The sequence below is a fragment of the Choristoneura fumiferana genome, chromosome 25, assembly GCF_025370935.1.
Source record: "Choristoneura fumiferana chromosome 25, NRCan_CFum_1, whole genome shotgun sequence".
NCBI lineage: Eukaryota > Metazoa > Arthropoda > Insecta > Lepidoptera > Tortricidae > Choristoneura > Choristoneura fumiferana.
The window spans coordinates 1,057,619-1,085,012 of NC_133496.1; the positions used below are offsets into that span (position 1 = coordinate 1,057,619).

General features: G+C 40.4%; 1 protein-coding gene across 3 annotated transcripts in view; it reads left to right on the forward strand.

Annotated features, from left to right (window-relative positions):
* Skel (DM13 and DOMON_DOH domain-containing protein skeletor) overlaps positions 1 to 27,394 on the forward strand; it is a 139,029-nt gene that overhangs the window by 12,234 nt on the left and 99,401 nt on the right. For all 3 annotated transcript variants that reach the window (XM_074107518.1, XM_074107517.1, XM_074107516.1), the window contains exon 2: positions 10,627 to 10,767. In XM_074107518.1, coding sequence (XP_073963619.1) covers positions 10,627 to 10,767 — 141 coding nt within the window. The remainder of the gene's footprint in view (positions 1 to 10,626; positions 10,768 to 27,394) is intronic.

Sequence of the window (27,394 nt, forward strand, 5' to 3'; positions counted from 1 at the left end):
CCTGAAAGTATACACACCGGTTGAAAACGTCTGAATTACGCATTGATTTACGGCACGCCGGTGTGGGCGCCCCTTAATGCAAACTGCGCAGTTTTAACTTTTTACTTCATCGAGCAAAAACTGCAAATCCTAATTAAAATTTAAGAAAAACCACGTTAAAAGTCTAACAGATTAGACAAAAAGTGGCTTTATCCTAAAGCTGTAACGACTACTACGTGTGTTCGAACTATCGCGGTATTTCAGTGCCCATACAATGGAGTAGACATCAACGCGCGCAAAAACTTGGCAATACCACGAATTAGTACTACATATTCTATATTCACACATAATATTGGATTTAATACCACAGTTATGTATAATGAGCGGATATTATGTTGCAGATGTTTTATTATAATCCCTCTAATATAATAAATGCGAAAGTTTGTAAGTATGTTGGTTAGACTTCATCACGTCTAAACTGCGGAACCGAATTAGATAAAATTTGGTATACAAATAGTTTGAGTCCCTAGGACATAAATTCAAATTCAAATAATTTATTCAGTAAATAGGCCGCAATGGGCACTTTTACACGTCATTTTTTAAACTACCAGCGCTTTCGGAAAGACCACCATTACCAAGAAGAATGCGCCGCAAGAAACTTGGCAGAAAGTAATTTTTTCAACATAAAGTAATTACAAATAAAATACTTTAAAACTACAGTATACAATCAAATAAAAAAATACAAAAATAATAATAATAATAATACAGGGATATATGGGGTCCCTTACTTACAAAAATAAACACTAAGGTCATAGGATAGCTTTTATCTCGGAAAATTCCATAGTTCCCGCGATATAGCGATAACCGAATTCGACGCGGCCGGAGTCGCGGGTAGCGGCTAGTTACGTAATAAAAATGAAAATGTTAATGCCAATGACATGGTTAAGGTATCGAAATAAAAATAAAAACTATTTTTAATGTATCTTAATGACCGTCGCGAAGTCATTAGCACTAGCCAGAAAATGTCCACTGCTGAAAAAGGTCGAGCTCGCCACGCATCCACTGGTTGTCATCAAGAAATATCAAAATCAAAACAAATCAAAACATCTTTATTTCGACCAAAATAAGACCAATATGTCTGCAATTTTCAAATCTTAGCGTCCATGGTTAAGGCTGTTCTGTCTGTTCGCCAATCATTGAGTCGCTTTGGTTTTAATACTGTTTAGTCATACGCGGCCACTGTACTTTTTCCAAAACTACACCTGCCCTTCCTAACCTTCCGTCAAAGACTATTTAACTGTTTGTGAAAACCACATTACAGTCCATTGCGTAGTGTAAATGATCCAAGACTACAACACATACAGAAAATCGCCAGTCACTTGACTTTATGTATGTATCTAAAGAAAAAATAAAAATGAAGAAAGATACGGAAGATAAATACTCATACTCATACTCCTTTATTAGTAATATCATTATTACATGTCATTTTGTTGAATTATTCTTAACATATTCTAAAGCTAATAAATAGTCTTTGGCTAAAATTTAAGAAACTCGTGAAAAGTGTAGAATGTGTGCTCGCAAAGCCAGTTTTCAGTCGTATCTTAAAAATGTCCAGCGTTGGAGCCGAAGTAATTGTTTCGGGCAACTAGTTGTACACCGTCGGGCCTACAACATGAGTCACTTTGCCAGACTTAGCATAATCATACAAATAGCATGCACTTTCCTTTACAATATCAATTAGTTTCAAAGTGTTAGTTTGTTGGACCAAGCGTGCCCGTCTAGTATCAGCAGGGCTACTACGAAACTCGAAACTCGAAGTTCGTGTCGTGCGGTCCCTCTGACACAAACTATTTAATACGAGAATGAGAGGGACGGTACGATACGAACTTCGATTTTCGAGTCTCGTAGTAGCCCAGCTGAGCCCCGCGCGTGCTGCCGGCGGCAACAATGGCGTGCCGTCACACCGCGTCAGCGCCGCGTCATTGCTGACTGTTGTGTTGCGATCATCTACTTTGGAGTAACAACTGCTACTGTATTGATGCATTGTCATAATGTTTACGACTATATGTTGCTCAAATCTCGTAAGTTAATTTTGACTTTATTGAATCAGGCGTTACTTTGCGGAGGTCCATATCAATGAACTAAAAGAATGCTCCTTGCTCACCCGCGACCTTACGATACCTAAGCTTATGCAAAATATGCGTGTTCAAGCAGTTCCTTCACCTCCAGACTGTTAGAACACGCACAAATCGCACAAACCCATCTATCACCACCACCACACCACACTGACGCGTGACGAGTGACGCGAGAGAGAGAGAGAGAGAGAGATGGTACGATACGAATTTCGATTTTAGAATTTCTCCCCCTGATTTCCCCCCCTGATGAGCTAATCGAGGGGCGCTCCCGGCTGACCTCACCGCAGCTGCGGAAACATGATCGCATCTTCCTAATTAATGATCGCCATGCTAATTAGCGTAATCTTATCGGTCAAATGTTGGCTAAACCACGATATAAGGAATACAGTCAACATTAATTGACAGCGGCTGCTTTATTCATAACTGCTACATTTATATCGTAAAATGAACTTGAAAATCGTTGTCTGTATTTTAGTTTGACTTTCAGCTATTTTCTATTGCTCCATGTTGTACTCTAATCCAACCTTAGGTAATTGGATGGCTGGAATGTCACGCCTAAACTATATAACTACATAGGTGTTTGTTATTACCTGCATTGTGATTTTTTACTCACCATCCCAGTGCGGTGTGGATTAGGAACTTCACACAGATCACATTGCTGCATTCCTTCACCGTAAAGGCAGTCGTAAACACATGTAATTTTGCAAATGAATTTGGAAAGCTCAGACGTGCGAGCCGGGGTTTGAACCCCGATTCTCTGCGTAGCGGCCGTGAGTGAAACTGGTTGGCTACTGCGGCTTGATTTTCAGTCAGTATTTATAATGAGTCAACAGATGTTTAATGGGTTATTAATGAACTTTAACTGTAATTATTAATCTCTAAAGACACCCGACACCAGCCAGGTGCGGGGTGCGCAGAGTTGCTCATCTTACGATATTTGAATATTTATTGATCACTTTTAAGTAAAGACTGCCGTGTTCGTCGGTGACGTCCTACAAATGTTAATTCCGGGACTTAACTAAATTTCTGCAGTATATACCTAGTACTTTCTAATATGGTCTCAGAGCTAGTTACGTGAATACGTTTGCAATTAATAGAGCAACGAAATCCCTCTAGTTAGTGTGCCATAGTATCATTATTATAGATCCGGGCGCCTGGTAGCTGTTCAGCGGTGGGTGTGACAGTGGTTGGGCATCAAAGGGGTTGTAAAAATAATTGAAGGCGTGCAATTTATAGAGTTCCGAGTTTGGTGTGATATTATAGCTAATTATGTATTTAATTCGAATACTCCATTGTCACACCCACCGCTGAACAGCTGCCAGGCGCCCCCGGAGTAATACTAATGATACTAGGGCACACTAACTAGAGGGATTTCGTTGCTCTATTACTTAATTGCAAACGTATTCACGTAGCCAGCTCTCCGGCTATTATCACAGGCACATGCATTAATAATCTGCCGCAGCGGAGCACGCAAATATTCTGACCAGTCTTATCGACCCTAGAAATAGTCATATCAGATATTTATGCACGCTGTGTTGTGTCAGATATTGGTGACGACGACTGTACAAATAATATCCGAGTAAAATTTCGTGATTGTAGACTCAGCGGTTGAAATTTTGAGGAGTTTTCATACATTTGTACATTTTCTTCAGAACAAAAGTAGCCAACATCATTATTGTTCGCACTATTTTCCTACCTATCGACGTGCTAAATTTCATTTAAATCCGTTTTAGCGTTTAAGGGAAACAAACATACACTTTCTCATTTATTATTTTATCTAGTAGAATGTTCATTAAAATCAATTAAGATTTCTAATAAAAGTTGCTTTGTCTTGCCACCAATAGTGATAGTGATAGTTTATGGGCCAAAGAGTAACATAGGCTACTTTTTATCCCGGAAAAATGCACAGTTCCCGAGGGAACAGCGCGCGATAACCGAATACCACGCGGGCGGAGCCGCGGGCAAAAGCTAGTAATAATTTAAATTGAGGGTTTACAATACCTCTAGACTTCAGGCCGAAGTCATTATCAACTGAGGCTATCACGGGTCCCTTGCAAATCGTCATTTCGCCATTCAAGTCGGCCTCTTCTGGGCATCCTTGCTACCCTATAACCGGCATAGCGGCATCCTGTCACTTCCTCTATCACACCTCTTCGCGCATGCTCGTCAAATTACAAGCCTTTGTCGTGTGATGTGATAATCCGTAAACGCGGCGTGATGTAAGGAGTGACGCAACGCGTGCGTTCCCACGACGCATGGGAACCGCGGACAATGCCGCACTGTAGCGTGGCCCACATTGCGCGTGTGCCAGCCTTTACCACGTTAGCAATAACGAGGTTTTATTGTATGGGAAGTTGGGAAAGGTTTCAATGGGTTTGTGAAAAAGTAGAGGTTAATTCGTCGGTTGCGTACAGAAGTAAAAGAAAAATAGAAATGTTATCGCGAGTTTATTTCGCCGAGAATGGATGTATTCATCTATGTTATTAAGGCCTTATCATGTCGGCTGAAAGACGTCCACTGCTGGACATAGGCCTCCCTCAAGGCTCATCACTCAGACCAGTCTTGTGCTTTCCGCATCCACCGCGATCCCGCGATCTTAACCAGGTCGCCGCTCCATCTTGTTGGAGGCCTACCGACAGCTCGTCTCCCGGTCCGCGGACGCCATCCATCATCTTCAGGGTGGCCGATTTTTAATTATTAATTAAAATAACATAGTTTTTAAGTGAATAATGTACTAACGCTTATATGGAAACTGTTTTTAGGGTTCCGGAACCAAAATGGCTAAAACGGAACCCTTATAGTTTCACCATGTCTGTCTGTCTGTCCGTCCGCGGCTTTGCTCAGGGACTATCAATGCTAGAAAGCTGTAATTTTTGCACGGATATATATGTAAACTATGCCGACAAAATGGTATAATAAAAAATGAAAAAAAAAATATTTTTAGGGTACGTCCCATAGACGTAGAGTGGGGGTGATTTTTTTTTCTCATCCAACCCTATAGTGTGGGGTATCGTTGGATAGGTGTTTTAAAACCATTAGAGGTTTGCTAAGATTTTTCGATTCAGTGATTTGATAGCGAAATATTCAACTTTAAAGTGAACATTTTCATAAAAATCGAGCGTCCCCTCTAAAATCTAATCCAGTGGGTGGAAAAAAAAAAAAAATCAAGATGGTAGTAAGTATATCAAACTTTCAAGGAAAACTATAACTATAAAATATACCTAAACTTGGAAGATTCCGTATAAAATACGAAATCCTTAGAAAAATATTACTTATTTTTTTCGTAATGGCTACGGAACCCCATTTTGGGCGTATCCGACACGCTCTTGGCCGTTTTTTTAATATAAACTATCACTTTTATTACGTTACGTACATTACTTTTCTAATACCGGAGTAAATAGATCGGATACACACTCTTTCTCTCAAACATCCGACCAGCATTTATTGCGCAGTTCCATCTCGGTGTCTGCAGGCTATGAGTTTGTAGAAGATCCATCCCCGACGCCAATGTACCGCAACTCGTGCGATGTTCTCGCCATCCCAACGAGGCTCGTGCGGCGCCCGCGCACCACCGAAAGTGAGAGGGGCCGGTGAAAGTGCGCGCGCTGGGAGCGACGTCATCCCGACTGTTGGACTGTTGGACGTTTCCAAGGTTCTATACCAAAAAACGTAGCGTAGGACGTCCACCAACGTGATGGACGCATGACATGGTTAAAGCCGCGGGCTCAAGGTTACAGGTCTATTTTGACCTTGTGGCCTCTTGATGCAGACGTGGTCGTTCGGTTCGAGCTTGGGCTCACTCCTCTGAGTTTTTCGTAATTAAATACCGAAATTACGTTTGAAATCGACCATGAAGTTTACGGTGAAGGAAAACATTTTAAGGAAATCGGCACACCCCTGAGAATGTTCAATTATGCGAGAAGTTTGCAATTAGCATTGGAAGTCGTAATTTGCGTAGGAATTTTGGCACAGGCCTTCTCATTCTGAGAGAAAGCCTGTGCCCTGCTGGACGCATATAAACAAGCAGGTGCCTATAGCTTACCCAATCCCGTCGGAATCCCGGCATACGCTGAGTACATCCTCTTTGCCACAGCAAATGTTAGTGTTATGTTTAGTTTTCATATTAATTAGTAATGTATTGTAATACTTAAGTCATCTTTATAATAAGTTTCTAATTCTTTGTAACAAGTCTTCGTTGTACTATGTGTTGTGGCAATAAATGATATTTTATCTTATCTTATCTTATCTTATTATAAAAAGTAGCCTTAGCCGGCAGCAAGCCGGCGTAAACTGGATGCGAGTGGCAGTGGATAGACAGGACTGGAAAATTAGAGAAGAGACGTGTCCGAAGACGGGCGCTATAAGGGCTGCAGTAGATAGACCGTTTACCTTTACTTGCCTGAATTTCGTTTGCCCGAATTTCACTTACCATACCAACGTTTGCCAGAAAATATATAGAACCGTGCTGTTTTCAGGTTTTTTTTTTATGTCATCATATAGAAGCCAGTAGGTTAGGTTAGTTTAATATCAACTCTGAAGAAATTACTATTTTAGAAATAAATTACGTTATGGCTAATGAAAATTCTAGTAAACGATACATTCGGGCATATGAAACTGTGGCAAACGATAGAGAACCGATAGATAGATGTACCTACCAAATCCATCCAACAGTTTCTAGCAGCGTTTCCACCAGAGATATGCGAGGATGTATTGCGAGGAATATGTTTTTCAACAACCGATAGAAACGCTCCATTTACCCATTCCCGCACAGCACATGTGGCAGCAGCTCAGCGAAGCGAGGTTTTTGTAGATACAAAACAAAAGAAGGCTGTGTGCGAGGAATGTGTTGCGAGGTCTAGGAGTAACAAACACACGCACAGACTCACAAACTTTCGCACTTATGACATTAGTAAGATACTGAATGACTTGGATGATGAATAAAAATCATCTCCAGAGCACTTCGTTGTCCGTCCGTTTGTGAACACACTTTTTCCACCCAGCAAAAACTTCAAGACAACGGTAGCATATTCATATTACATCTGTAGCGACACAGGATTGCTTAGCTTGCGATATGGCTAACAGGCGCTAGCTAGATAGGGCTAGTTAAGAAATAGACACAAAATGTAGATGTCAAGGTCAAGAGGTTGGAGGAGCGGTGCCTCCTGACACAGGCTTTTTCAAGCTGACAAGGAGGTCCCGGCCACTATTATGTAAAGTCTATTTTCCTAACATTTTTTTTTTACTTTTTTTTTCATTTTTCATTTTCAGCTAGATGGTCTCAGTAGTATGCGTTTTTCTGTTAATAATAAATTAAGTCAAGTATCATCCTGTTCTCATTTGGAACAACCCACAAGAACCAGCAAATAGCATTTACCCTAAACATCTTTATCAGTTCGTTGTTTCTTTTTTCTTGATCTATATATTTCGCCACGATGTGTGGCGTGCTGGGGGGCTACTACGAATTCTAAAATCGATGTTAGTATCGCACCGTCGCTCTCACTCTCATATCAAATGACATAAGCGTCAGCGAGACAGCAAGATACGAGGTTCGAATTTTGCACTTCGTAGTCGAGGGCTAAAAGCGTCGCTGCCGAATATCAATCATCATCATCATCATCATGTCAGCCGAAAGACGTCCACTGCTGGACATAGGCCTCCCCCAAGGCTCCACTCAGACCGGTCTTGTGCTTTCCGCATCCACCGCGATCCCGCGATCTTAACCAAGTCGTCGCTCCATCTTGTTGGAGGCCTACCGACAGCTCGTCTCCCGATCCGCGGACGCCATTTGAGAACCTTCTGACCCCATCGGCCATCAGTCCTGCGAGCAGTGTGCCCCGCCCACTGCCACTTTAGTTTCGCAATTCTTCGGGCTATGTCGGTAACCTTAGTTCTACTGCGGATATCATCATTTCTAATTCTATCCCGCAGAGAAACCCCGAGCATAGCCCTCTCCATAGCCCTCTGAGTGAATATCAATAGCAAAAACGAATTAGTCCACTGTTTGAATACAGTTCTGCGTGAGAGCAGCGCACCGTGGGAGCGCTCAATGACGTGCGTTTAAATTTATTACAGCTACGAATTATTTTGAAGGCGCCATTAAAAACTCGCTCCATACTCCCCAGTGAAAGTTATAAACATAATAAGAGATATATAAATGATCGTAGAAGAAAGCGCGGACGCAGGTCGCGTGCACGCGAGATGGACGATAAGAACCGCCGCGCAAGGTCGGCTTTCTAACATACTGTGTACTGGCTCGGAATTTGACCCAATGGTGAGGTTACAGGGGTTGGTCTTCACCCGGATCGAAATTAGAAGTTCGTTTCGTTCCGTCCCTGTCACTCTTCTGTTTAGTACTGTTAGCGTGAGGGTATGGCATGATTTAAAATTTGGAATTTCGAACCTCGTACTGTGTATCAGGGTAGGTTCTAGGGTCGGTTATGTATTGTATAGTCGTCCAAGAAATTCCTTTACCGACCACAATAAGGGTTATTATCATTTACGTATCAATGAGACAATCAGCTTTATTTATGTATTTATTGTTTTTATTATGAAGTAAAACTGCTATGAAATATCTATTCCGATCGAGAAATATGAGTAGTTATCTGCTCCATATTTGCTCCGATTAAAGATCGAAACTGGGACCTCCGATAAATTTTGTAGTCAGGTTTTTAGAGCTCGTCTGCTGAATGGACGCGTCCCTCAACTAAATCAGTTGATTATGATAATGTCTAAGTACTCCTAGAGTAAGACAGCAAATTATTACAATAACCGCCCGAGTCTAACGGGGAGCTAAATTACCAATAGCAATTACTTCGATCTGGTCATGTTCCTTTAAATAAGTTTGCGCATTTAATGAGAAAGGCAGTCTCCAAATTGTGTTGAGTGCGATGTGGTTGAAGATGTTTACCACCTATGAAGAAGATGAATGAGATGTTATTAATGGAGTGTGTAAGGACTCGAGCCAAGAGGGAATATGTTTTACTCAATTTGGAATGTCAATATCTTAAATGTTGGTATTTTCCAAGCCATATTGTCGAAGCCTTGGTTGCAGGCTGCTAGATTTGTATACGGATTTACGGATAAGTGAGTAGACAGATTTGTGGTAGACATTTGTTTCGAGTTCTGTGTAAGAGAATCCGTGCGCAGGTTTGCCACCCTGTGGCAGGGAATCCGGTGGTATGGTTTGGAGGACATGTCATGTCCCTCTTGGCACGAGTCGTTACTCATTTAAATCGTATGGCTGTTGTGGTGTTTTTATAGTTAAGGCCTTTGGGAACTGCCATGTTCATTATCTTTTGATCAAAGTTCCATAATAAATAAAGATTAAAAAAAAATTACATGTCGCGCGTATTTTTAATTTGCTCATGTGCGAAAATGCGGTGGTAGGGCGCGACAGCTCTAACAAAAGGCTTATAAGTGTGCTTGTGTATGGTGAGTTTGTTTTGTAGGTCAAATAAGTATGCGAATTGCTTTATTGTTGTTGACCACGGCACGTAACACTCGCAGCTACACCGTAACATGTCAGATTGTTATCTGACAGTCGTTTAAAATAAAACTGCGCTTGCATTTAAATAACGGAGCAATAAAATTAATTACACGCATGTCAATCACCTTGTCCTGAACAGGGCGTTCTGTTGGAAACTGGGCTTTGCTGCTCAGATTATTAAGCTCAGGAGTGGATCCTTAAAGTTGTTCTGGTAACTTTTTCTCGACGGTCACTTTCGAACGGGTCAGTGGCTACCATTGCTCGATGTTCCGAGTTCAGTGGAACCATTACTGATGAAGCTTCCTTAATGTGTACCTAACTACGGATGTTTACATTTAATTTGCAAGCGAAAGCAGAAATTTTTATAAAACGGTTAAGGCGGTGAACTGGACGGTAACTGGCAGCGGGCAGGCGGCATACACAATACATGTGGCCGTTTTCGTAGCAAGATATTGGGCATTCAAACTCGTATTTCTTGGCAATACCCGCCGAATAAAATGATAATAACTGCACCAAGTTACGCACAACCAACCCACCCAAAAACATCAATCGCATCAAATCGCAAATAACAATCTCTATTGCAACTACTCGCATTATAAGTTACGACTCCTAGAACAGATGATTCCATTACTTGTATAAAACAGTGTTTTCTAATACTTGCATATTGCTTTGTTGGTAATTTACACAACGACGATTTGTTGAAGAAAAGTTCTATTAATAAAATCAATAATCTATTAGTTGTTTATGCAAGAACAAATAAATCATTAAAGAGCAACTAATTAAACAAAAACAAAACAAAAAAAAATAGTTTATAAATGTCCGACGACGGCATAGTTCCCAGGAGAGAAGCAGCGTTTGCGCGTTCCCTCAAACGTTGACTGAATAGCTGCCTGCCCTCTGGTCGCCAGTCGTCTTTACCGGGCGCGAAGAAATCTCTTTTACAAATTCCTTCGCGCCTGGACCTCATAGGTCTAGGGTTTCCACCCCAAACGGTTTCACGGCGACTAAAGGCTTGCCTCCTTCCAGGCGGGAGCTCCGCGGAGCGCTACGTGGGCAAGCCGCTGGGCGCGCTCTCGCAGCTGCAGCACGGTGTGCGCGGGCGCGCCTTCGCCGTCGACGCGCGCACCATCTTCCTTCAGGACTTCCACTACGACGGGGAGGGGCCAGGTCAGTACCCACTACAGACACACTGTTTGATAACAACTACAACAAAACATTTTTTTTACATTTGCAAAACATTGATTTTTGTAAAAAAATGTTTCACAAATTCATTTGTTTGTGAAACGAATCATTTGATTCGTTTTATAAATGTTTCATTTGGCCAAATGCATTTTATTCTGAAACTGTAGTACAATTCCTTTCGATCGAGTTACCTTAAACGCGAGATGCCAATGAAGGCGTTTATTATAACTAAGGATATTTCAGGGATTTTTTAAATAACATAACTTAACCTACTACAGTTTTACACAATCGTCTAGAAATAAATTATGAATCATTCACAGTTTCAGAAAAAAAAATCGGCCAAATGAAACATTAGTGAAACGAATTATTTGTAAAAAAGATTTAGGCGAAATGAAAGGATTCCCAGCAGAATTGCACTTTTCTTCAAACTGCATAAGGTCGGCCACAGACCCACCGAGAATCAGGGTTCATCGTCACACACACCGGTCGGCCAGGACGTTCTGATGAACATCATCCGTGCCGATCCAGACCAGTAGAAATGTGACGAGTTGTATCAATACAATACAATACAAATATTCTTTATTGCACACCATAAAGCAGTAAAAAAAAAACTTATAATATAAACACTTAGTTGTATCATTCCAGCTTCACGGTTTTAATTATGTTATGTTACATTCTACGTAGAACTGAGTCAATCTGTAGCTAGCCAAACTAGACAGTTTTATTGAGACCAGTCAGTTGTAAATTATTACCCACTAACCTTTCCATTTGTCAGCGCTGGCTGTATTGACTAAAGCTCGCAAAGAGCAAGTGGGTCACCGGCCGGCGGCCGTCCACGCGGCCGCTCGACAATGCCCTTTCCACTCGCTCCAACATCATCATACCACCCTCAAAATACAACCCACTTCACCTCTCTCTACAACAACATAGGGTATAACCTCCCTCAATCAACTACAAACCAGCCTTGTCTATAAAATTCCAAGCATATACATCTAAAGAAGCCTTTATGTGAATTATGGTAGAGTTTGTTTTGGATCGATCTGGCTGCAGTTGATTTAAGTGGATGGAAATAATAGTTAGCTGGAGATAGTTTGGTGGAATATGTTTTGCGCGAATGCGATAGGTTGGAAATATACAGCCGAGTATTCGGAGAAAAACACTGATGTAACTACACGACACTGTGTTTTATTGTTTCTTACGTAACTGTTGTGAAACTCAATAAGGAAGCGAAAAGATGTATTTACCGTTGATTAGAGCTGAGCAACAAATTATAATGATAACTGAACACAATAGTCTCCTTTCCGTGTTGCAGAGAAAGGTGAAAGTTACAAATAGTGCTAAGCAGCGTTTAACGTATCTCCTGTCACATGTCAGCTTGAACAAAATAAACTTGTATGAGTCATCATGTCATTGCAGTAATTGATCAGATCACAGAGTGGCTTTAGCTTAATCGACACCCGTTTCTCATTGGACGTTAATAATAATGATTAATTTATTTATTTCGGAAAACTTTAAACGGCTTCAGGATAAGTTTCATGTATTATGAAGACGTTTAGAACTTTGTAATAAGAAAAACTGCATGGCCAGGAGTATGTCAGAGTCACTTTTTGAAGATTGCATACAAAATGAAAGTTAAAAAAAAACAGCCAAGTGCGAGTCGGACTCGCGCACCGAGGGTTCCGTACAAATTATTAAAAATATTTTTATTATATGACGTAACTCAAAATTTACGCTTTTCGCAAATTTTTCCTTTATCTGTGCTATAAAACGTTGCTTCGCAGCAAATTTCAAGATTCTGAGTTCACGGGAAGTACCCTGTAGGTTTTGATTCACAGACAGACAGACAGACAGACGGACAAAAAGTGATCCTATAAGGGTTCCGTTTTTTGCTTTTGAGGTACGGAACCTTAAAAAGAAGGTTTGTACTTCTAGTACATTATAAAGGAAAACTCTTCTCCTATTCATGTTTTTACTGTATTTTTGTTGTGATGTAGTGTGTTTTTTTATGACAATAAATGTTTTTAGTTTGAGATTGAAAACAAACTTATTTTTGGAGGTTCAGTGATTATGGTCTTTTTTGATCGTGTGAACTATGGCCCAATTTCATAATTCTGACAGATAAAGACACGAATGTCAAACCATGTTTAACTAACAGAACTACAACGAGCGCTTATGATTCTTATTAACAACTAGCCGTTACCCGCGACTCTGTCCGCGTAGAATTCGGTTTTCCTCCTGTGGGAACTATGCAATTTTCCGGGATAAAAACTATTCTATGTCTTCTCCTGGGACGCAAACTACCTGTATAGCGAATTTCATCTAAACCAATTCAGCGGTTTGAACGTGATGAAGTAACAAAAAAACAAACAAACACCTTTTACTTTCGCATTTATAAATTTTTTTTTCTCTCCTCACAACGGGCACGTCGGGAAACTCTACCCGTGTGTACCCCGCTAAGTGTAATGAAGACGCGGTTCACTCGAGCAGAGGAAAGTGCTCGAAGCCAGCGCGAGCGACAAGTAACAAGTAGCCAGTAGAGTGCAAGTAACAAGTAGCTGAGTGCAAGTACAATGCATGGCCTTAATGCGGCTGCATGTAAATACTAATGGCGCTGCATTTATGCGCGCGCGGGGAATTAAGAGCATGTAACTGTTCATACTGTACAACTGAACTGATGATGATGATTCTTGCTACTGATACTTATATCTATCTTGTGCTTACAACTAAATTAATTATTTAACATACTTATCAGTAAAACTTAACAACTCTTAATTTTTATCTAACTAGTAAAACTTTGTTCAGGTAAATACTCCTACTTATGAATATTAGTTAAAGTGGCCATGTGAATCGTCTAGTGATATATATAGAACCTACGTTGTGTGCACTGAGTAACCCAAAGTAATTTAAGTGAAAAGTAAGAATGGAATAATTATTATATGATTAAGGAAACTATGTAGAAAAGTATTTTTCTCAGGAATTTCTCAAACTGGGATATGAATTGTAAGTGTATTTCGGACTGATACCGGGGGCACAATGCCCCGGGGTTCCGCCAAATATGGTTTAAAGCCATATACCATCCCCTATGAACCCACCAGCGCCTCCAAAAACAACAATATTCCCCTTTCAGAAGAGGTATATTGCAGATCAGGAAAACTACGCACTAACTATGGTGCATGACAAAGTCTTTAGTACAGATACAATTCTATGGCAAATGTTATGCTTAGTTTACAATAGGATACCAGTGAACTCGCCTAACCTTATGACTCATTCACATGTATACCCTACTGCAGAATATCAATGGAAAGCCTAACCTTATGACTTTTCCATCGAGTCCCTACCATAGTAACAATGAAAGGCCTAACCTTATGACTCATTCATTGTATAAGCTTACCAGTGAAATTGCCAATCTTCCGACTCATTCACCAGTAAACTCTACTGTAGATTGATAATAGGTACATATATAATAATATACCTAAGTCCCTATAGTTACCATTAATTGTTTAATCTTTTGACTCATTCAATCAAGTAATTATAAATACTTCTAATTAGTTTAATAACTCAAACATAAAGCAGTCGATCCCAGAGGCCACTCTCCCACAGTAACCCCTTTATGCTATAAAGATAGCTATCATATCAATCCCTTTAGGTAATTGACTATAGATGATTCATGTAGTAACAAGCCGTGTCAGTGTCTTCTCCTACAGGCAGTAAGACAACCAACGGGGAGCCTCCCTGGCTGTACCAAATCCTCAATCTATATTTTCAAGCTAGCTTTATAATGTGATAAAATTATAATTTAAACGGAGCCCATGGCTGTCTTAGATAGACACTCTTAGGAGTTTCTTAAATATTAAAATTGAGTTTGTCAATAGAATTTAGAAATCTAGAAATAAAATGGTGCGTAAGAATTTAAACTTTCCCTAGCTCTGTGTTGAAGTTTAGCAATTTGGAGGAAAACCCTCATAGGTGAACTAATTGTGTGGTGAGTTAAAAATAGTAACTTTTCCCGGTGTAAGGAAACGCTACTCTAGCTAAGCCCTATGAACTTCCCTACCTATATAGCCCTAATAAATCCTACAATTGTACTTTAAGCTTGCCCGAGGCCCCTACACTCTGTCTGTGATTAGCAAAACTAGGGAAATAATCCCACATGTACATTTAGTGTAATGTAGAAATTCCCGGTGTAAGGAATTCCTTCTACTCTCCTATCAACAAAGATGGTGTGTATACCTAAAGCCCTATCGGTCCCTACAAGGTGCTGAGCTCTCAACTTTCCCGAAGGAAAGTCCCTATGACGGAGAGCCCCGCGGAACAGCAGAATACCTAACGTTGTGCATAAATACGTAAATAAATAGGGGACAGGAATTCTGAGTTTCTTAAGTACAAACTAAGCGTCAACAAGACACGCATTCACTTCGACGAGCGCTACTTAGTCGTTACAAAAGACAAACAGAATCCACTGGTGGCTGGTACGACAGTAATTTGCCGCTGAAGGCACCACAGCTTCAGGAAGTGGAAGTCTATATCATCCACGGTTATCACCGTTAGGTGTCAGACGATATAAACGGACTTAAAGCTCAACCAAGGTACGTTATGGAGGAACCAAAGTCATTTCCATTAAGTTGGGAAAAACACAGAAAAGTTATGGATTAGTACAATACAAACGTAGGCTGAAATGAAACGCTATAAAACGATCACTCCACACTACAGAAACAATTAAGGGACTTCACCGTCACAGGACCGCAAAGACTCCCTCGCAACGACTTTCCGAATGAAAATCAGCACTAAATATTTCAAACATAATTGTAATGAAGATAATAATTTACCACTATAATCAGTAGCAAACTATAATCCATCTGATTAAGAAATGTATCCATTTTATAAGACAATACTCACTCTGCAATTTGTATTAATACCCAAATAGACTATGTAAAATTCCCAATAATAAAATAAGAAATGATTAAAACCCCAAATAAATTTATACAGCAAGAACCCGCGTAAATTTAAAGTCGCTTCGAACTGAACCCTAATACTAGAAACAACCCTCTGCCCTCAATTTAAAAAGTTAATGTGCTCGCCGTCAAGACCAAAAATGAATGCCCGGGCCTACGATTCCACTCCTATTTATAGTCTTTCAGCCCTTTCAGCCTCAACGTCGTCAACGGCCTCACTGTCTTCTTTGACCTCACGGGCGTCTCGAGCCTCTCCCGCCTCAACGGCCTCACCAGCTTCGGCGTATGACGTCACAGCCCTAACCAATTATTAACAAAACTACTACTTTTTTATATAGTTTAAATGGATGAATAGGTTTTCCAATATTTGTGAAATGAAATCTAAATATATTTCCAAAATCAACAACGTAAATCCCATTTTTCTAATTAATTAATGAGTATTTAATATATTCCTTCACTCTCAATACATGTCCGCTACCCGCTCAATACTAAATAACACCATAACTTTGAAGTTTAATTGTGACTTAACTACTGAACAGAAAGATGCGAAACTTGGATAAAAGAAAGCTTATCTCCTATACAATCTTATTTAATATGAATTTTCCTTGCATTTTGGATATATTTCATGTAATCATGACAAACATACTAATTTCTGTTTTATACATTTTCTACCTAATGTAGAATGTTTTTATAACTAATATTTCGCTGAAACTCATACAAAACTCATTGCATTCAATTTGAATGTTTGTTCCCTCTCAATTTTCAGGAAATAACTTATAAATTAATGTTAATTAGTTTCCTATACATAACAGCGCCCTCTGATATTTAAAATTGTAATTAGATACTTAAACAGTATTCTTAATATTATCTTAGATTAAATTAGAGCCCCAGTAACGTTACAGTTGTCTGTGATTTTTGCTAGATGGCGCTTTTCAAACAATATTTTTTATCAATCTGATATAATTGTGACTCAAAATGTATTCGCGCAGTGACGGCTTGCAAATGTCATTTGAAACCGTTACAAGCACTCTTGGGTTTAGAGTTTTTTTGAACGGGTTTCTTATTAATTAGACAAAGGTGCGTATTGCTGCTTTAAAAATTAGTATGCAAAGGTACCACACATTTATGTAGTTAAGCGGAATATTGTGGTCACGTTTGTTTCGCGACTGATTTTGTATCAAAAATGTTGAAGTAACTGAAACAAAGTCGATAAACTGAGTGGGCTTTATTGTACATAATGAAATGAAATAGGTTATCCTAGCAGAATGACAATTGACCTTTAACTAACCGTATTCTTGCAAATGAATTATTTCTATTTCTATTTCTATAGAAAGGGTTGATTTACAGGTGTATGTTCGGGTAAAAAACAAGCTTTTTTAGATGTTTTGTTGAAAAAAGTCGTTACTATGTCAGTACCATCCAAAATGACCCCACTTGCTCAGAAGGCTCTGCTAACTGCTAACACTGGATATTCAATACATACAAATTTGTACGGAATCCTCGGCGCACGAATCCGACTCGTACTTGGCCAGTTTTTAATAAATCTCAGCATGAAAACAAACCATTCCAGAAATTGCCGCAACCAAATGCACACGCCTGCTCTCGACCCGAACAGCGCTCTGAGTTTAAGCGATACGCGTGAATGAACAGACCGCTCGGCAGCGGGCTAATGTAGGCTAACTATGCTTATGCGTCTGCACGCATGCGCCAGTCTTTATGCATCGCGATACACTAATCCAGACGTTTCCAACCGGTGTGCCGCGTATATTTTCTGGGTGTGCCGCGATTGCATTGCAGTCATGATTATATGAATAGCAGCTATTTTAATTAAAAATTAAAAAACCGCAAACACAAATAACGCCGCAAAAAAAGAACACTAAAAAGTAAAAAATAATTATACACTACCTAGCTGTTGCCCGCGTCTTTATCTGCGAAGAATTCGTTTATCCCTATCCCGCGGGGACTATGCTGATTTCCCGCAAAATTAGCCTAAGTTCATTTGGTTCAAGGGGAGGCCTGTGCCCAGTAGTGGGACGTATATAGGCTGGTATTAGTTTCGCCAGGTAGTTGCGCGAGCAGAGCGGTGGCGCACAGTGCGCGTTCTGCAGCAGCCACCGTTTCGCGTTGCTCCTAGAGGAAGAGCTACGAAATAGTACTTTAAGCGGACGTAGTTGCGGGCAATAGCTTGTTTTTCCATATAAATCATAACTTTTGATCATAGTATAGCTCCATAATAATATGGCGCCTAAATCCTCTGCCAAGTGTCTCTTCATCGCCCATCAACACGGAGACATTCCAATCAGCTTTAATTAACACTTTGATGCATACATTTGCAGCAAAAATAATGAAGACCCCCGGGGTCCTCGCGGCTGCGCGTAAATGTTACGGTGAACGGTACACGCGCCGTTACGTTCTGCGCTGGCGCCGGCCGACTTACCGTTTACCGCGGCACGTCGCTGGAGAGCACGGATTAAGCAAACGTTGAAGACAACTGCTATATTAGTAAACTAGCCTGTTACCCGCGACTCCGGTTTTCACTATCCAGCTGGAACTATGAAATTTTCCGGGATAAAACTATTCTATGCCCTTCCCCGGGACTCGAACTATCTGTATACTGAATTCATCTAAATCGGTTCAGCGGCTTAGACGTGATATATAATACTCGTAATAATAATAATAATCTTTAAAACATTTTACAGTATGATAGTGGAGGCCTCCTAGCAGGCGTTTGTACATCTGTATCAGGAGGACTCGCTCTTCCCGATTTACACTTCGTTTACTCTTAAAATGAAGTAACAAACAGACTTACAAAGTTTCACATTTATAATACTAGCGTTTACCCGCGGTTCGCACGCGTAAATCATTAGATACAGCAGTCGAATTGAAATTCCGGGATTTCATTAAATTCCCTAAAATTAGATCGTGGTTTTCATTGACGTTGTATTATAACAACCATGCCAAATTTCATGACTCTTAAACCCAGCGGTTGTTTTTTCAAGATTTTATCCCTATCCCGTGCGAATATCGGGATAAAAAGTATCCTTTGTTTCAATCCAGGTTAGAAACTAACTTTATGCCAAATTTCATCCAAATCCGTCCAGCCGTTTCAGCGTGGAGAAGTAACAAACATACTCACTCACTCACTAACAAACTTTAACATTTATTATATTAGTAGGATTAGTGGGATAAAGTCATACAACGATAATCAAGTAACAAAATTTATAAAAAAAAAACTCATTTTTATTTGCTGCGTTTCAACGAAAGATGTGCGAGGATCTGTCGCGGGAATGTGTTTTTCATGAACCAATAGAAACGATTCATTTACCTCGCCTCGCTCCGCTCAGCTGTTTCCACCAGAGCGGTGCTGTGCGAGGATAGGTATATGAAGCGTTTCTATTGGTTCATGAAGAACATACAAAAAGTTAGAAAACCCCGACATTGTCACTTCAAAGTCCAATATCTCAAAAACGGCTGAACCGATTTTGATAATACATGTCTAAGTACCATCGATAGAAATCCTGCTTTGAAATAAAAAAATCCGCATTCGAATCGGTTGACCCGTTTAAGAGCTACGGTTCCACAGACAGACACAGTGACACACATAACGGTCTAACTTATAACACCCCTCTTTTTGCATCAGGGGTTTAAAACACATTCGAAGCAACACGTCCTTTTTGTTGCGGGGGAAATCTGCTGCCAGACACCCCGTCAACACGGGGAGACGATGGGTTATGTGGGGTTTTTACCCACTAAAACCCCCGGAACGGGGTGCGCAGTACTCGACGCCTTGCCGGCGACGCAGCGGTTGAACGGTATAACCCGCTAATCGCCAGGGGGCGGTTATCCGTTTCCGGATTCATCTTCTGGGGGAGCCATTCCTGGTCCTCCTTTCCCAGCAATGGCGTGACAGGGTCCTAGCACATCTAGGTGGAGTGACGATATCACGAGAGTTCCGGGCAACCGGTGGATGCAAGTGGTGAGTTCGTTCCTTGTGGTGTTATGGGGAGGCCTTTGATCATCGATGGCCGTCATCCGGCTGATGATGATGATAATAAAACAACACATAAATAAAAACTGGAACAAACTCCCGAAATTGCTAAACAAGCGAATCCGTTTAGTTGCCGAATTACTCAAAATAAAAGCCTTAAAAGTAATAAATGCTGGAATTCCGCAAACTTTATAATCTCGACGGCGTAACAAATGATTAAAGTTGCGTTAAAAAGGCCCGGAAGTGGGTCAGCAACATGGCCGTCGGAAACGAATTAGCACATGTCGCTGGGTTGGAGGCTCAGTTTAGGAGTTCAAACATGCATTCATTATGCGATTGCATACATTTAATTTGTTTTAATGATATAACTTTTTTGTTGTTTGCTGGTCCGTTGGTCGAATGACATCTGGCAGGCCGTTGGTAAACTGTGGATGAGACTAGCACAGGACCGGGCAGAGTGGCGTGAAAATGAAGAGGATCCAGCAGTGGGTGGCTGTGGGCTGATATTTGATTGATATAAGTTTGCTAAGTGAGTCGAAGTATGTGCATTAGTACAGCTAAGTGAATAAAATACGTAACTGCCACAACCCACCTATTTGTTTGAACAGGGTTCCTAAAATGTCATTACGTCATTTCAATCGATTTTGCTCGCATTTTATGATCCCTATGAACTAGCTTTTGCCAGCGACTAATCTCGAAATTAATTATTCAGACTAAAAGGGCTGGATGGGTAGAATGAAATTTGAATAATAATAACAATAATAATTTATTCATAAAAACATTCAGTTACAAAAATGACAATTTATACTAGAAAAACTCTGCTTCCTAAGTAGGTAAAACCTGTGCTTTAGGATAAGCAGTGCTCCTCCCCAAAATTCACAAATAGAGATGTTTGCCTTGAAAAAAAAATGAAAACAAAATAAAAATTAAGTTAAGTACAACTATTTAAATTACAGGAAGTAAAGAAAATAGCCTGTGTGTGTGTGTGTATGTATGTTTGTATAATAGTATTAGAGACGCGGGTGCTTTATGTTCAACATTAGTAAGAAGCGCGATGTAATTTTTAACCGCCTTCAAAAAAAGGAGGTTTTCAATTCGGTTGTATTTTTTCGAAATTAACATGGGAATTACTAAATTTCCATGGGAATTATTAAAATTCCGGAGTTTTAATTCAACTGCTGAATCTAATGATTTACTAAATACTAGTATGTTTAATATTTTGTAAATATTTCTAGTAGATGTATTTCTGTTACGTTTAAATTTTCTGATTTGACCTGATGTAAGCTAGTTCTTTCTGTAAAAAAATTGCCTGGAAGAGATCGCTCTTAAGCGATAAGGCCGCCTGTTGCTCACCTTGTAATTTTTTCTCTGTGTATCTGTTTTCTGTATCGCTTACTATGTCTGGTGTACAATAAAGAGTCTTTGTATTGTATTGTATTGTAAATATAGTTGTAAAGTTAGAGTTTACTTAAAATACAGAAAACTATGTAACTAAGTCAAATGTAGCGATCGCCGTAGCGGGCCGCGGTCGCCGCGCGCGTTTATTTTTGAGCAGCTGAACTCCAAGTATATGATGACGCTCGGAATGACTTTATTATTTTTTAATCAACTCAGTTAAAAAGACAATAAATTTCTGTTAAACCGAATTTTTAAAACAAGCTTTTGTTGTTGACTGTACTTGCATTGTCATCCAACTTAAATATCGCATAGAATAATATGGCACAATTACAAAACGCAAGCTTTAGACTGAATTTATGGTTTGATATCATTAAATCACTTTCTTGTTTTATCGTCAAAAAGAAATTGTGGCAATATTCTTTTGGATGAATGATTATGTGTACCGAATTACAAGTCCATCCCATCACTAGAAGTGGGTCAAAATGAACTAGCAAATTTTTACCCCAAAAACAACAAACAAGGCCCCAAAAACAACAAACAAGGCGTTAAATAAATGTTAGTATTAACCTATAACCAACAAAGGTTGGAAAACCCTCGACTTTGTCACTTCACAGTTCAATATCTCAAAAACGGCTGAACCGATTTTGATGAAACATGTCTAAGAAACATAGCTAGAAAACCTACTTTTAAATAATAAAAAAAAACTGCATTCAAATCGGTCCACCCGTTTAAGCGCTACGGTGCCACAGACAGACACACAGACAGCACACATATTTAACTCAAACTTATAACACCTCTCTTTTTGTGTCGGGGGTTAAAAAACTGCAACAGCAGGAACTTTGGTCTGGGCGACCATCGGGCCTGTGCAGTAGATATGTTTATTTGTTTATTACTGTTTCACACATAAAGTACTCAACCGATCGTGATGAAATTTGATACGAAGATACTTTAAAACCCTGAAAATGACATTATAATAGTTTTGTCCTGTGTGATATTCCAAAATTACAACATGTTAGAGAAAGAGATCTAGCCAGTTACTTATTTTACAACACCAACAATGCCACATAATTATCATAAGAGTTTGACAAGATGTAATCCTGGCAAGCACCTCGTCCAGCTCCCATCCCTCCCCCCAAGTGTCCACAAACTGCGCACAATGGCCACTTAGTGCGCCCGCACTCCCGGACCAGCCTCCATGCACAATTACTTGATTCAATTTACACATTAATAATATTGCCAGTGCTGTGTAAAATCCTGAAGATCAACGGGTTTTTGGGCTATTATTATGAAAGTGCAGAATATTTATCGAGAATATTGTAGACATTTTACTGTCATCCCTAATGTGTAGCAAACAAAACTGTGTAAATCACGCAAAAACGGCTAGTTTACTTTTTATCTACCCCGGAAAATTGCAGAGTTCCCGTGTGGGATAGCGATAAAGTACAGATCTGTTCGCACACGAAGGCGCGCCCCTACACATTTTATAATTGTAGTTTTAAACTTATCCATCCGTACGACCAGTCTATGTGTGTCTATGTGGCTGTGTGTCTGTGTAAGTCGTCTCGTGATCGTGGCGCATGCAACTGTGCTGAAATATCGTGCTTTGTTAAAATCAAGGTCCGCGGAGCAAAACCCGAATTTAATTCATAAAAAAGTCTATGTGTGCATAGCTCGAACGTGTCCTCAGTCGCAAGCGTACCGTCAGTCACGCACACTGAGACTAAGAAGTGTAAGTACGAGGTTTACTTGTGCACATTGCAAATTTTATTAGCTGTGGAAAGGCGCGCCTTGGTGAGTGAACAGATCTGAAATACATCGATACACATATTTTTTACGTAACAGAATCATTATTTATGTTTCAGTGATAGAGTGATGAAGTGCTCTATTGTAGCTTTTAATGAGTCTGCGTAAGTAGGTACTACGTATACGGCCGTTTTTTCCGAACGCTAAACGATCATCCAAAAATGAATCAGGCATTACGTGCTCTCTGGTCGAATGTTGGATCATGAAATCATCTCTTGGTGAATTTTTGAATACCAAATTTGGCAACACAGCTCGTCCGTGGCATAATTGCCCTGCGCAGAGCACGGTGGCTGGATTAGCCGACATGCCGACACCAGCACGACATCCGGATTACCGATACAGCGGTGATATCGTAATCGGGCTGGGCAGAGTTTGATTGCAAAAGCGTTTTAGGCAGACTTCTAGGCATTTAAAACTACGTCAAATGTAGAATTTACATTTAGCGTTCACATTTAGTAGTTATACAAAGTTTATCTGAAGTAAGCCGCAACAGGTGGTCGAAAGCAGTTACAGAGTGGTGGCCAAGATTGGGTCGAAGAATGGTGGGCCGACCGCCGGTCCGTTGGTCGGAGACACGTCGCAGACATCTGGCAGGCGGTTGGTAAACTGTGGATGAGACTAGCACAGGACCGGGCAGAGTGGCGTGGACATGAAGAGGCCTTTACCCAGCAGTGGGCGGATGTGGGCTGATATTTGATCGAAGCCGCATTATTTCAGCAGTAGATTTTATTAGAATTTTTACTAAATACTAGCGGCTTACGTTAGCGAAAATTTGACTATCATTTTCTCGCGGGAACTATGCAATTTTACGGGACAAGAACTGTCATAGGTACGTACTTTTTGGTTTGGTGCAGCGATTGAGGAGTGAAAAGACAGAGAAACAAGATAGTTTCGCATTCATACTTAATTTCACGTTGAATCCACTCGTTCTTGAGAAAAAAGGATCTTGTTAGATGGACATCCCATAAGGGTTCCGTTTTGTTTGAGGAAACTGAACCCTAAGAATAACATCTATCAGCTATTTCCAAAAACTCTTTGCAACAGAAGTCGCCGATAGGCCGACCCTGTTAAAAGCGATACTGTCTCTGTCGTGCGAGTCGACTCAATTGACATGTCCGTTGTGCGCGATAGTTGCATAAATACCGCCTAAAGAGATGACTTTCGCTGGCGCGCGCGCAGGTCGGACCACTTTCTTCTTTTTACATATACGTAGTCCATCCGTACGTGACATAAACCTGTTCTATAACCGTTACCACAGTAGAGAAAAGGACAGTAATGCGTCTCGGTAGCGTCCTTGATATAGTTAATTACCTACGCCGGCTCGGTACACAAACGCGCGATAGGGCTGCCTACTCTACTAACTGTCACTCTTCAGTTATGTATTTGATTTGATAATGTCACATGAAATTTAAAGTAGGGAAAGGATTAGGAGATATATAAAGATGCACTAAGTAGTCATCATCCCAGCCTATATACGTCCCACTGCTGGGCACAGGCCTCCTCTCAGAACAAGAGGGCTTGGGCCATAGTTCCCACGCGGGCCCAGTGCGGATTGGGAACTTTGCACGCACCATTGAATCGCTTCGCAGGTTTGTGCAGGTTTCCTCACGATGTTTTCCTTCACCGCAAAGCTCGTGGTAAATTTCAAATGTAATTCCGCAGATGAATTTCGAAAAACTCAGAGGTGTGAGCCGGGGTTCGAACCCACGACCCTCTGCTTGAGAGGCGATAGGTCGAACCACTAGGCCACCACGGCTTCGGCGGCACTAAGTAGTGTGTAACAAAAATGCATTTTACGTTATTTTAATAAACCACAAAACGTATTATGTTTTAAACGGTTTTATTTGGCTTCATCACTACGTATATTTGTTACTTATAAATTAGCTACGGAGAAATATTTGCGAAAAGTTTTATTGTAGAATTTTAGAGTATAAAACATTCGCTTTCTGATAAATAACTTCAATAAATACGTTTTTATTATATTATACATTATAAGATCAATACTGTTTATATCGTTGTGCCATATTAAGGTACCTACGTAATAAATGCGCGTGAGTCTGTACGTAACCGCGGAGCACTCGCGACTGCTGGTTGCCGAGGTATGCTGAGATTTCGTGGCGCGTAGGTATAACTCGCGTTCCGGCCGTTTGTATGAAGACGGTGTACTGCTCCTTTTCTCTACTGTGCCGTTACAGAGTAACTGTAATGACCAGAGCCAAGGTGATCTGTTTCGAGAGTTTGCATAACATGGACATACCTTGTCATTTAATGGTAGCTGCCCCGTGATCTTTCTCTATCTAAAGCGTGTATTTTTGATACAACTGCAAACTATAATGGTGATTTTCCACGGCGAGGCGAGACGAGACGAGGAGAGACGAAAATTGAAATTTGTATGCATTCGCGCGCGCCCGCCGCGATCGCTGCCCTATAAATTTTAATTCTCGTCTCGCCAAACCACCTTAAGGGTAGTTAGTAGAGACCCTAATAAAAAAACTTTCATACTATGTTGTAGTAACTAGGTACATAACCTAACCAACAAAAGTTGGTTGGTTGGTCGATATGGGATGAGAGAGAAAGCGATATTTTCCTTTATTTCTGACTATTGAAGTAAATAGTTAAAAACATTTTTGTAAACGTGTTGTTAGTCAGGTGTACAAAGTTGTAGTTTCTTTTTACGTCATAAACAGTAAGCCGCTCTTCTAATGGCTCTCAAACCTGATATTAATAGTTTCTAGTCTCTTAATTACTCCAGTTGGAAGCTTTCATTTTGATTGAAAGGCCTTTAAATTGTTTTGACTGGCTTATAAAATATTAAAAGTAATTAACATTTCACTTAAGAACTTAAGAACTATTACTTAAATGAATATCATATAGACGATCACTTTGAAGTTACTTTCTCATTCAACCTTGCCAGCAAAAAAAATGGAACCTTAAATTTATATCGAAATTTTGGTTAACGTGAAATAAAAAAAATCTAAATCATTTATTCAGTAAATAGGCACATTAACACGTCATTTTTTAAACTACCAGCGCTTTCGGAAAGACCATCATTTCCAAGAAGAATGCGCCGCAAGAAACGGTGATCTCTTACCATCAGGAGACCCACTTGCTCGTTTGCCATCCAGGCGAATAAAAAAAAAACCTTATCTTTAATAATATCCGTCTACTTGAGTTTACCCGCGGCTTCGCACGCGTAAACTATTCGATCTGGTAGTTACAGTTGTTGGTGTAGCAGATGTTTATGGGCGGTGGTGATCTCTGACCATCAAGAGACCCACTTGCTCGTTTGCCATCCAGTCGAATAAAAAAAACAATAGGAAGGCTTCAGCTCAGCTGTTTCCACCAGAGCTGTGCTGTGCGAGGATAGGTAAATGAAGCGTTTCTAATGGTTCATGAAAATCAAATTCATCGATTCATTCAAATTGGTGGAAACGCAGCTTTATGATACTCGATCGATGCTACACAGTACGAGATACGATATGATATCCACCCTCAAAAGCTGTAGAATGACATTGCCACAGAAATTCTACACAATCTCTTGATCTCCTTCTTCTTGCGGTGTCTCTCGACTGCTCGAGGCTGGCTGTCAGCTCCGCATCTCTCCTTTATCTCTCGCCAGAGAAAACAGTTCTTCCACACTGGCGCTACCGGTCCACTCTCTGATGTTTCGGATTTCGGATCTAAATTTTTCCCATCATTATTGATTCTTGATCTCCTGCCTCTCTGTAAATTCTAAAGGTGCTAGCTAATAAATTAAACATTCACTTGTAATGAACATTCTAGCATTCTAGCGAATGTTACATTACAATTAAAAGCTAACAAAATAAACAGGAGCGTTTAAGCGAGCATTCTAGCGAGCATTCTAGCGAGCATTCAAGCGAAACAACGGTAAATTTGCTTCGAGCTTTTTGCTAACCACCCGTCCGACATCATAGGGAATAATAAAAAATTGACAAGTATGTACTAGAACATTCCCTAGAATGACCGTGTAGCAATGTTGGCGCTATGTTTGTCTGTTCGTTGTTCTGTTCAGTTCAACAAAATTTAATTAAAAACGGCGAATGCGCCATGTTCAGTTACATACAAGTGAATGCTCAAGTTTGTCAGTATCTTATGCCCGGTTCACATTATTCCAGTAAAATCGTACCTACCAGTAACGATACATTGCGGGGTCACACTCCAAACGAGTTACACAAGACCGATCGAGCACCGCAGTGTAAAGCTACTGGAATGGTTTTACTGGAATAATGTGAACCGGGCATTAGGTGTTGAGTGAATTCCAGCGTAGGCAGCAGGCAGCGCTAACTCGCGCCGTAGCTGCTTGCCGCCAGCCCTCCCAGCACGGTAGGCGGCTCAAGGCGCCTATGACTTAAGTACGGCATTATAAGAGGTGTGTTTGTATTTCAGCGGCGTACTTCTACGTGGGGACGAGCGGCGCACCTTCCGCGGCGGGCGCGACGCGGCTGCGTGA